The 12118-nt window shown below is 41.8% G+C and overlaps 1 protein-coding gene across 4 annotated transcripts in view; it reads right to left on the reverse strand.

Moving 5' to 3' along the window:
• Positions 1-3711: 3711 nt before the first annotated feature.
• Positions 3712-12118, reverse strand: part of BAZ1A (bromodomain adjacent to zinc finger domain 1A) — a 65085-nt gene continuing 56678 nt past the window's right edge. For 3 of the 4 annotated variants that reach the window (XM_054826743.1, XM_054826742.1, XM_054826741.1), the window contains 6 exons: positions 10102-10349; positions 9768-9994; positions 8725-9209; positions 7490-7635; positions 5282-5369; positions 3733-4737 (listed from right to left, as the gene is read on the reverse strand). In XM_054826743.1, the coding sequence (XP_054682718.1) occupies positions 4547-4737; positions 5282-5369; positions 7490-7635; positions 8725-9209; positions 9768-9994; positions 10102-10349 (1385 nt within the window). In that variant the 3' untranslated portion in view covers positions 3733-4546. Of the gene's footprint in view, positions 4738-5281; positions 5370-7489; positions 7636-8724; positions 9210-9767; positions 9995-10101; positions 10350-12118 lie in introns of all 4 variants that reach the window. The other variant, XM_054826739.1, reaches the window with a different exon arrangement.

Raw genomic sequence — 12118 nt, forward strand, 5'->3', positions numbered from 1 at the left:
CTACTGCCCATATTTACTAAGATTACACTAAGGTCCTCCTCCTTTACTATTAATACTAATATTTATGTTCTCTCTCCTGTAATACCTTAAACTTCACCCTCCCCACAAGAGCCATCCAACACTGGGTGCAGAGGGTGGTGGCCCCAGCCCAAGTCCTTCACAACAAGGAGTGCTGGCTCAAATCTGTCACACAGTCTGCCAGCCCAAAGCAGCTCAAGCTTTCCAGCATCATTAAAGGTTTCCAGGAGTTAAACTTCCAGCAGATGAACCTGACACTGGATAGACCAGTTCAGGCAATCACGGGCTTCCTAATACAGGTAAAGGGACCTGGCACAGCAACTTAGCTGATATCTAAGTACGAACAACCAGCATCAGCTTGACTGAAACCACCACGCAAGGCAACATCCTGCATTTAAACAGGCCTTCTCCTTCTGACCTGGTCCTGGCTTGAGTAAGAAGGGCAGCTTCAGATAGCAGCAGCTACTGCAGGGATTTGTCTTCTAAATCTTTGACTGTCTGTGGTGGCCAGGAGCCAAGCAAGTTGTCTTTGAGGAAATGCTGAGCTCTTCTGGAAGAAAGAATCCTTTGGGTTGGAGCCCAATTTCTCCAAAGGAACTGGCCCCACAGTTATGAAAGAGTTACGTACAAAAAGCATCAGAAGAAATTGCCTAGGGGGGGTACAGTGATTACACAGTAATTCCTAGCCCTGACATGAATGAAAGGAGCAGAATTTGCACAGAAGGAAAACCAGCTGGTATAGCGGTCTCTGGATACCTGCCAGGGCCAAGATATATTGGAGCTACCAAGAAGGGAGAGACTTTCACTATTGGACCTTGTTAAAATGCTGCTTGGAGGACAGACACTGGACTTGGAGTTCAAGGAAGCCTACTGCCTGTTTTCCTGAAGAGTCTGCTACAGCCTGATTAGCCAGGGCCTCTGGGTCAGAGACGAAGCCGTTGATCCTATCCATTTCTGCACCTGGGTGAAATTTTGGCTTGGACCCCCCCGCAGATATTGCACATCCCCTACCCTGGTGGTAACAGCTCATGGGGTGGCTGAGCATGGTAAGACGCAGGTTTGCTTTGGGGGAAAGGTGGACAAGGAGCATGAATATCTCAGCCCCTAAGAGAAGGAGGGAGATGTGAAGCAACTCCCCTTTTTCCAAAGGGGTATGCATGGAGGAAATAAACAGCCATAATAAACCACATCTTGATGTAACTCAGAAAAAGCATAGCTGAAGTTTAAAAAAGCTGCAATGAAAGTCCCAACTGGGGCAGTCCACTGCCAGGCGCAGAGGGCTTGGTTCACACCCTGCGAGCCCCGCTAGAGCCAAGCGCAGTCAGATCTGCATTGCACATGCAGCGTTTATGAATACTTTAAGCAGAGCTGCTCAAAGGAGGAGTGGTCCCTTGCCAGTATTTCACCCTCAGCACGTTTAACTAAGGCCTAAGGCTTGCAAACTTAGTGACAAATTGACAACTGAACTCGGCACAAGCAGAGATTTGGGTTAAACTGTTCCTACCTGCTCTACCCAAACTCAAAGTTACAGTTGTGTTGCTGAGGGGAAGCTATTGAAGGAAATAACCTTGGAGAAAGAGTGATAGGAATGAACAGCTGGGAGTAGGTTGAGGACAGCAACAATTTAAATTGCATCTGCCACAGATGGACTTGTTCAGCTCACTGTGCCCCGCTCCTCCCCAAAACAACCATATTCACATTTAAGTCAATGGGGACTATTCATGTGAACAAGAACTTGCACAACTGTTTATGCAACCTGCTAGTCAGGATGCTCACATCCTGTTGGGACCAGACAGATGCAGGGGTATCAAGTACAACCTACACCCTGCCAACAAGCCTGCTGCTGCTCACGTTCGTTACGGAACAAGAAATGTGTCTTTGATCTGGACAGGAGAGACGTGTCAGCTCTGAACAAGGAAAAGCCCGCACAGAACCACTGAAACATTAACAGATATATCTAAATGTTATCCCCCACTGGTCTCATTCTCAGACTTTAAAATAAAAATCCAACACTTCAAACTGATCAGCCTCCTATCACCATCCGTTCCCTGGGCTTGAGGGAATGCCCGTTCTTGCCACCTCTAAGGCCAGGTAGCAGAGAAACCCCGCAGCTGCAGAGCAAGGAATTGTTCAGGTTTCAATGCTGCAACAGAAGCACAAACACAAGGAGAAGAGCGGCTGCAGCACCAAGCTTCATGTTTGTTTCTCCCACCCCCTTCACCCCTACCCCAAACTTCTGCTCCATGCCGTTTTCTAGAGTATGGCATACCTCCAGGTGGGCAAAACTGGTTTTAAAGGGGTTTTAAAGCTATTGACTTGAACTGAGTTTAATAAATTTAAATTAATAAATACTGAAACTATCAAGGATAGTAAAGATAGCTTAAAGCAGCTGCTCTGGTCAGCTGAACAAAGCTATGGGGTTTTACCCTGTTAGAATAAAGATCCTCAGTAAAGAACCATACAACTTACATACTGATGTTACTCCTTACATACTGATGAACATTTGCATCACTGTGGTGGGCTGACCCTAGCTGGAGGCCAGGTGCCCCCCAAAGCCACTCTGTCACTGCCCCCCTCAGCTGGGCAGGGGAGAGGAAACATAACGAAAGGCTCCGTGGGTCGAGATAAGGACAGGGAGAGATCACTCACCAGTTACTGTCATGGGCAAAACAGATTTGATTTGGGGAAATTAGTTTAATTTATTACCAATCAAATCAGAGTAGGGTAATGAGAAATAAAACCAAACCTTAAAACTCCTTCCCCCCCACCCCTCCCTTCTTCCCGGGCTCAACTTCACTCACAATTTTCTCTACTTCGTCCCCCCCAGCAGCACAGGGAGCGGGGGTTGTGGTCAGTTCATCACACGTTGTCTCTGCCGCTCCTTCCTCCTCAGGGGGAGGACTCCTCACACTCTCCCCCTCCTCCAGCGTGGGGTCCCTCCCACGGGACACAGTTCTCCATGAACTGTTCCATGAGTCCTTCCCACAGGCTGCAGTTCTTCAACTGCGCCAGCGTGGGTCCCTTCCACAGGGCCACAGGTCCTGCCAGGAGCCTGCTCCAGCACAGGCTTCCCACAGGGTCACAGCCTCCTTCAGGCATCCACCCACTCTGGTGTGGGGTCCTCCCCGGGCTGCAGGTGGGTATCTGCTCCACCATCAACCTCCATGGGCTGCAGGGAGACAGCCTGCCTCACCATGGTCTTCTCCAGGGGCTGCACAGGAATCTCCACACCTCCTTTCCCTCCTTCTGCACTGACCTGGGTGTCTGCAGGGCTGCTCCTCTCACATCTCACTCCTCGCTCCAGCTCCAATTGCTCGTGGTGTTGCACATGTTTTTCTCCCTTCTTAACCCTGTTACCCCAGAGGCACGGCCACTGTCACTGATGGGCTTGGCCTTGGCCAGCAGTGGGTCCATCTTGGAGCCAGCTGGTGTTGGCTCTGTTGGACATGGGGGAAGCTTCTAGCAGAAGCCACCCTTGTAGCCCCCCCACTACCAAAACCTTGCCACGCAAACCCAGTACAATCACTCTTGAGACGAGGTGTCACACTGGCTGCAGCTGCCGAAAACACTGGCTGGGTATTCACGTTGAAACCAAGTTCTGCTGTGTTCTCTCCAGCAACCCATCCTAGTAAATTAACGGGGATGATGGTGTAGCCGTGTAACTCAAAAGGAAATGCCAGAAGCTCAAACTACTTTGAAAAATGTGTCATTTTATTTGTACACTTCCAAAGTTGTACGTAGAAACTTATAGTACAGTCCTGTAAATTTACTCATTGCTAGAAGAACTGCCAGGGACAGGGGAAGGTATTTATTGATTGATCATCAAGTTAGAGGGGAATAAACAAACAAAAAAAAACCCACCGGAAAAAATTAAAAAAGTTATGGAACTCTCTCTTTTTTTTTTTTTTTGTTTTTAATCCCCAAGTACAAATTTTATAAATACAAAACAAATTCACAAATTACTTTGAATGCTAAATAAATATCTACTTAATAAACTCAGACTGAATACCTCCAGCCAGCACTGGTACAGTACTTAAAAGATATGCAGTTGTACTCATTCATGTGTAGTGTTGAGAAGATATGCTCAAACAAGTTTTAAACATACACACAGTTTCTTCAACTGTGCTACAGCAGAAGATTTTATCTGAGTTGATAAAGCCCTCAATACCACAGCTCCTACAAAATCTAGAGGGTGAAACAAGGTCATTTGGTGCAGGAAAAAAACAATGTACTTCTGGAAGATATTTGGACACATGAATGTATTAAAAATGTACAAAACCTCTGTAAACCAGTACTGTATCCAGTACATCTATCAAAATTATTAGACACTGAATAAAACTGTAGCAAAGGTAATCTTTCCTACATTCTCCTGAGTGCTTAATATTACATTGAGAATATAGTGCAGGCCACACTTCAAGGTGGTTAAACAGTTGTTATTGCTTTATACAGGTATGACGACTGCGTGATTTAACATTTCATTTTATTGAACATAACAGATTCCCTCAAAAAATCCTTTGGAAGGCAGAGGTTAGATTCGTGACTTCTTTGCCGCAGGAGCGGCGTGGTCCACATTACCAGATGTGATTGGAAGTCCAAGCTTTTGAGCCTGAATGTGGAAGAAAGCTTGAAGTCTAGTTCCAGCTTTTGCTTCACTCGTGTTACGAGGGTTGTATTCAAAGCAGTTCGAAAACATCAGCTCAATGTCTTCAATGAATTCAGCTAGTAAATAAAAAGTAAAGGAATTCATTTAGCATGCCTCAAGTCATCAGAGAGCAGTACGATAAAGCAGTATGACGCCACTCAATTAGTACAGTGATCCTGCACAGAGTTGCAACACAAATGTGTCTTTACACGTGTCAAGTTTCTATCGTTATATTTGTGAAATGCAATGTAAACATTCTTAAATTTCTCTGATTATCAATAAAGGAAATACAAATCAAGAAGTAACAACAGTACCTTTTCTAAATATTTCATCAGCATAACTCACTGACATCAAAGGCTTGAGAAATTACCAGCAGTTTCTCAGCTGCTCATCTCTTATCTATCTGTACATCATGTATATTGGTAGTAAAAGCACTACGTTCAACAAATCTTATTTAAAAAAATATTACTAAATGCTCTTTTAAACAAAAACTACCACAAAACCCCAAACCAAACACAATTTCTTCTTTCTAATCCTCTGACACAGCTCTATTTTTGGACAAGAATTCATTTTATAGAGAGAGAACAGGGTTCATTACCTCTTTCAATAAATAATACTTACATGCTAACTTATATTCACATTTATTCACTTTTTCACGGATAATATTTAAGGCAATAGGTTTTTTGATGATATCATAGTAGTCTGGTACCTTTAAAAGAAAAACAACACAAAATAATTATTCCTAGACAAACAAGTGGAAGCTTAAAATTCTACCTATGTAAAAAATGAAGCAAATCATGTGTTAGCAGAAAGCATTTGGTTTTGTTTTTAAACAAACAGAGGAGTCCTAAGCAATCACTTCCATTTGCTGAACTGAATATTAGTTTTCAGGTATTGCTTTTCCATTTTTTCTATCATTTCAGTGGCAGACCACAACATTAACCAGCAATTCAATGAATAAATCTAATCCTAAATACCCTGTGAACAACTGTAAGAAAACTGCGTGAGCAGATAAGCATTACAGTGTTCCAGCTATTCCCATCTGTCAAGTGCAAAAACTATTTCCAAGATTTTAAAACTTTGCATTTTCCTGTAACATATTACAATATTAAAAGCTCCTTAATCATGAATAATGGCCAGTTTTACTCCACTACCATTCACTGTCTTGCAAGAGAAATGAAATCCTGAGATTCTGTTTAGCTGGGTTGAAGACAAGGTAGTGAACCTTTTTGTAGTGAGCAGGATGCAGTATGCAAGTACCCGAGATAAGAGTCGCTCGGAACAGCATGTGTGTGGTAAAAGTGAGAGGAGGAAAAGGATTGCCTAACCCTTAAGGGCACCGATCATCTGGATCACAGGTTTTGAATTCCAGGTAAGCACAGAGCTCCGGGTGATTCTGTCTCACTCAGAGTGGGGCAGAGGGTGAAAGGAAAAGACAACTGATCCAAATTCGACCTTTTTTTTTTCCTCCCGCCCTCGCCCCCCCGAACAGAATCCCACATGCACCATCATGTATGTTTTAAAACTAAGTTCTTGGTTATGGCCTGTAACTTCACTATATCAAGTGCAACCTGCAAACAAAGCTAGAGAAACAGAAACAGATTGACACATTTTTCATTCCTTTCCCTTTAGGAGTGCTGTTTACTTAACTACTAAAAAGAAAGGTAATGTTCTTTTTCTGGCTTGCTGTGCACTGATAATTCAATGTATTCTTTACATTGTCTTAAAGGCAGCAAAAAAGGTTAAACCAAAATTTCTATCATGATGAAGAAAATTTGGATCACTCCGGTATGGATTTTTCTTTCCAAACTATACAGAGACTATCCCTTAGTGACTGAGTCAGGCAAACTGGAATGCACTGAATTCTAGCAGATTCTTTTCAGGATCAAAATTAAGTTGAATTCTCCATCCCTCCTTAGGAAGCTTCCTTGCATTCACCAGATTCTTGCACTTTCCCATGTAATTCCTGTACTCTAGTAGGCAGACACTAGCCTGGTTTTCATTCAAAATTCTCCTCCTCCTCTGTGCTTACACCTTTCATTCACATTTGTACATCATTCTTTTTGTCCAGATACATGAATCCTTCCAGCTCTCCGTGACTCTGAATTCAGAGTTTCAAGCCTTCATTTAACAGCTACCACTGTTTTAACAGAGCACTTAAACACCGAGCTCTAGGTCCTGCAAGAACGTCTGTGCGGAGCTGCTCCTGGGGGCTTGGAGAGGACTTTGTTAGGGCAGGATAGTTCCAGCTGACAAGCCAGTGCAGCCCGCAGAAAAGCGGACATGCTTTGGGAACTTTTATTGCAATACAAACCTCTAAAGCAGCACTTACTTTGGGTACCTACTTTACCATCAAGAATCTTAAAATCTAAACAAGAGGGAAATTAAATTAAGAACTAAGCTAAGAAATCACCTTTTTACTGCATTATAGTTAACATCAGAGTGATGCTCCTACCTTGCTATTTTATTGCAGGTCTGTTCTCAAAATACCTTTGCATAAATTGAAGATTAATTCAACTAATAAATTAATAACCATGAGCTTACCTTTAGCACTCCTGTGCTCTGTTTGTTGGGGTTGTTTTTTTTCCAAATCAAAGCATTTCAGATTTTTAAATGCCTGATGGCAAGCATATTTAACGTTTTGCCAGTAATACGTCAATTGGAAAAGTTATTTCTGGCACCAAATATTTGAGCTGAAATGTGAGAGTGCTCCTGAATCCCACTGCTTAGCTGTATCCCCTGTTTGGCAATGCTATAAAATCCCAAGTTTCACTGGCAGCAAACAGGATTCTCAACCATTATCATTCCCTCTACAGTTCTATCAGTTACCTGGATTTTGGAAACCAGCTTCATGAAAGGCCAACTGTCATCATGTCGTACCAGTTCCACTACAAGCTGTTCAAAAGCTGAGAGCTCATGGACCCCCCCTTGACGTCCTGAACTTCTCCTGTTCAATGAGGTTTGAGGAGATGATTCTGGGGAAAAAAAAAACCCAACCAAAAAAACAAATCACAACACCCCACCAGATAAATACAAAAACCTGACAAGAAAATAAAAAAAAAAAAAATGTGAAACATCATTATTCTTGGGTACTAAAACTGTAGTTTCAGGGCACAACTCATGTAGTTTGGCTTCAGGTATTAACTATGCTACAGCCTTGTTATTAACCACTAAATGTCTCTCTTGCCATACAAAATGCTAAGTACCAGGAGTTAGCTTGGTTCCTCCTCCATTGTCCTTCATCACATTAATTTTGGAAAGGCTTTTTTACACTGATTTCAATTTTAAAACAATTTGTTAAACACTTAAAGAAAAGCCCTATTAGGGAAAAACAGAATAAGCTGCCTGCTCGTAACTTTTACTGCCACAAAACCTCTATTCAGAGTGGTTTTATCTGCTTTCAAGAGTAGTCAGCAGGGTGGTTAGAGGATAAGCCCAGAAACTCCCAATGATGAAGGATAGAAATGGTGCAGAATACAACGCTGCCACGCTGGAGTGCAAGCTCTTTTGCACTCTTCAGTCTCACACTGGGTCCTTTTTGTTTTTAAAAGGTTATTGTAGCTTTCCAAGTATTTCCCTACCATCAAATACTTGGTACTAGCTTAACAAGCAAGGACACAGCCCTATACCAGATAGACGACATTTTTCTTCCGGTAGCAGTTTCTTGCTGTACGTGTATGTTCCCAATTTCACTACCTTGCCTACATCTGTGTTCTTCACTGTTTAACTCTTTAATAAAACAAAACCATAAAAGCTATAAGCAAACATTTGCATGGGTTAAGGCATAAATATCACTTCCACTTACTAGCAATTCCTCCACATTGTGTGCAAATATGAAATTTCAAATAAGAGTATGATAAATCTCCTTGGCAAATTAAGTATTTGTTCTTTAGATGCCTGAAATATTTTTAAAGGTTCACTTCTGTCACTGCAAAAGAAGGGAACTGTCTTGTTGGAAGTAGTAAAAATGCCTTCACCACTTCTGGTCTCCTTGCTCTACCACACAAATATTTTAGCAAGGAACAGAACATGGGTTTTGTTCTGGACAAACACATTTCTCTAACCTGTGGATTGTCGTTTCCTGCCTCTTCTCTTGGGTTCAGTAACAGGAAGAGAAAGCTTTGAAGCAGAAACTGGATACTTCTTAAGCCGTTCGTTCGAGTCTGGGGTATCAACAATTCTAAATCCGAGAGAATTGGAAGGGCTGTTTTCCAGTGTGTTATCAGCACTCTTTCTTCCTCTTCGTCTTCTTCGAGGACTGAGTAATTCCACAAATACATCTGCTTCTAATGAACTTTGGCTCTGACGAGTGGTCCGGCTGTTAAGTCTTAAAGAAGGCTTTGTCTCTGATGAAGGGACTGATTTTAACTTTCTTAAACCCCTTCTGGTAACTTTAGATGAAGATTCAGTTTGCTTAGGTGTGTTCTGCTGACTCCGAGAAGCATATCTTCCCTGACGTTGGCTGTTCCGACTTGAGAATGGATTGTTGAGTTTGGCTGCTCTCATTTTTAATGGAAACTTGACCTGGGGTCTTCCTTGCTTTGATGGGCTACAAAAAGCAAACAATTATGTTTATTTATCCCAAAATTCCATTCCTCTCTTTTCTCTCAGTTTGCTAATTCAGCATCTAAAAACCTCGAGGTTTCAATCCAAGGTTGGGTTGGTAAGCAGCTGGCTTTCAAGCCAATGCAGTCATCCAATTACCATTATCATAAATACAGCTCCAAAGTCTCTTAAATATTATACGGAGCACATACTTTAAAGAAATGCTCAGAATTCTGATCACCCTTGCAGCTTATGCAACACAAATGCATTAACTGGAGCACCAGCTATCAATTTCTGTAAATCGCTTATTTCTCACAGCAACTGTAACTACTAGGAGTTTTGAACAATATTATCAGCTACATAAATAAACTGCAGTTCTAAAACACTAAGTATAAAAGTTATGCCCATCAGTAAGAGCCAAAGTCATAACAAGCTGCAATTTTTAAAATAAACACCTTTTTCGGACTGGATTTTCAAGACATGTGCTTATGTGAACAATTACTCCACCTAATAATCAAGATGGTATTTCAGTAGGAAACCACTTTAACAGATGTCTGTTTACCTTATCTCTTCTTCCTCTTGAGATTCATCCTCCTCATCTTGCTCTTCTTCATAATGCTCTTCCTCACTTTGTCCCATTTCATCATAGTTTTCCTCTTCTTCCCCTTCTCCTAGTCGTTCAGCAGTCTCTTCATCACTTTCCACAGAAGGTCTCTGTCTGGAGGAGAGGCGTCTGGAGCGCTGTTTTGGTCGGCACTCTGGACAAAACCAGTCTCCTTCAGGAATGACCTAAAAACAGAAGAAAAAAAAAAAGCAAGCATTAGTAATAGGCAATGAAGTTGTAAGAACTACTCAAGTTTTGTGTGAAAAGGAAGCACTTCTTTTCCCTCAGATACCTTCAGCTTGGGCCTGATACAGTAAGTATGATAGCCTCGATCGCAGCCATCACACAGCACCATGCTTTCTGCATCGCCTTTCTTTCGACACACTTTACAGCGAGCATTGAGGATGGACTTTGACCAGATGACGCTTCGATCCAATGTAGACAGATGAAGGAAGACTTGGGACAAGCTGGTAGAAGAAAGAAGTGACTCTCTCCAGCGATCCAAAACTGTTTTATAGGATCGTCCACCATCACTGGCATCTTCCATTAAAGAAGGGGATTTAAAAAAAAAAAAAAAAAAAGCAGAATGATCAAACTTATTTTTCAAACATCCAGGTTATTCTAGACTATGAGGTAAGGCTCTGACTTTCAAACACATATCCCAGTTTACGACTGCTGATATTATAACCTTTGTCTTTTCTCTTCAATACTTGAATATTTCCCTCCTTAGTTTCCAAGCTGCTGAAGCCCTAAGATTTTACCCTTCAATACTAATTCAACTTAGAACTTGCACGTACATATGAGTAAGACATAAAAGTCTTATTTGGACATCAACCTGGAAACCTAACAATTTGATTCAATTTATAAATTACAGAAGAAGATTACTTAAGACAAAACAAACAAACACCACACTCCCAATTTACTTTCCCTTGTACGTACATTTCGAAATCCCAAAATGTTTAAAGTACCTGGCATTAAACAGAGACTTCACTGACAAAAAAAAACATCTTAAAGGGCTCTTCTCATCTGCTCTTGCCCCTGCCCTGGTATAGTCTAGCAGACGATCCTTCCGCCCTCTCCCCACGCCTCAGTGCCTTTAATTCCTGCCTTCACGTCTGTGCAGTTAACCAGACTGGGTGACGAGTCTGGTTGAAATATAACTGTTTTCTTGATATTTTATAAGCAGTGTAACACACATGAATCTGTGGTACACACCTAGTGGCAAACCAAGACGTGGGATCCTAATTAAGTTAGAAGTAATAGCGAGGAGGGTGGTACCGAACGGGAACGAGCAGCTGGGAATTACAGAAGCAAATGGGCAGTTTGAGGAGCTAGAGAAATGAGCAGGTATAAATTACACCCTGCACTGCTGCTGCTGCTGAGCAGAAAGGGAACTTCTCTATGAACGTTGAAAGCTATTTCTTGCATTTTAAAGCAAGAAGGTTTAAGGAGAGGAAGAGACAATACAGTGGTACTTTTGATTACAGAAGTGTCCATAGATTTCCCTTCTAAAAGTGATAGTCCAGTTATTACTGTGTGATCTCTGGCGGATTAATGATGCACTCCAGTACAAAACGCCACCTTGCCTGCTGCACCAGTTACAGTGGGTACAGGAACAGCCTACAATCCACCTGTCTGCCAAATGATTTCTTCTCAAGAATGGGAAGAGAAAATAACTAATAACAAATAAAATGAAAGGACAAAAATAAGACTAATTGCTCTCTTGGCAAGGCCTTTATGCCTTCTCATCAACCGGCTGTCAGGATTTGCCTAATCTTGCATACATTTGCATTAGCAGCAAGCAGCACAAGAGAAGTGATGGGAGAAGGCAGAGGATAAACAGGCAACACAGCTTCATAAATAAAATATAGCCACTCCTGAACTACAAATACAAATCTGGATTTCCTAAAATCTCCTACTACTTCGTCCTTAGGTTTCCTGTCTCAAGTTCAGTCTTAGTAAGGATAGTGGACAAGGCCCTTTTCACAGCACTGCAGTATATCTCTCAATGTGTTTTTTAAAATTCAGTAAAAAGAAAATTAAAACAGCTTGTCAGGGCACTAGAATCTACCTGAAATGAGACCCACTTCCGTTCTCGGTTCTGCTGCAGATTTCTACTATAACTCTGGCAAAGACACTTTATCGTAAGTGTATGTACAGTTTGGCAAGCGTTTCTTTTGCTGACAATGGCATCTCAAGCATTATTACTTTTTTTTTTTGGCAGTTATTTCTAGCCTGGATTGGTTCACCAGTATCGTTCATCGCACAACGTAAATACTCGTACTGCAAAATGGCAGTTGCAATACAGA

The sequence above is a fragment of the Grus americana genome, chromosome 5, assembly GCF_028858705.1.
Source record: "Grus americana isolate bGruAme1 chromosome 5, bGruAme1.mat, whole genome shotgun sequence".
Classification (NCBI taxonomy): Eukaryota; Metazoa; Chordata; class Aves; order Gruiformes; family Gruidae; genus Grus; species Grus americana.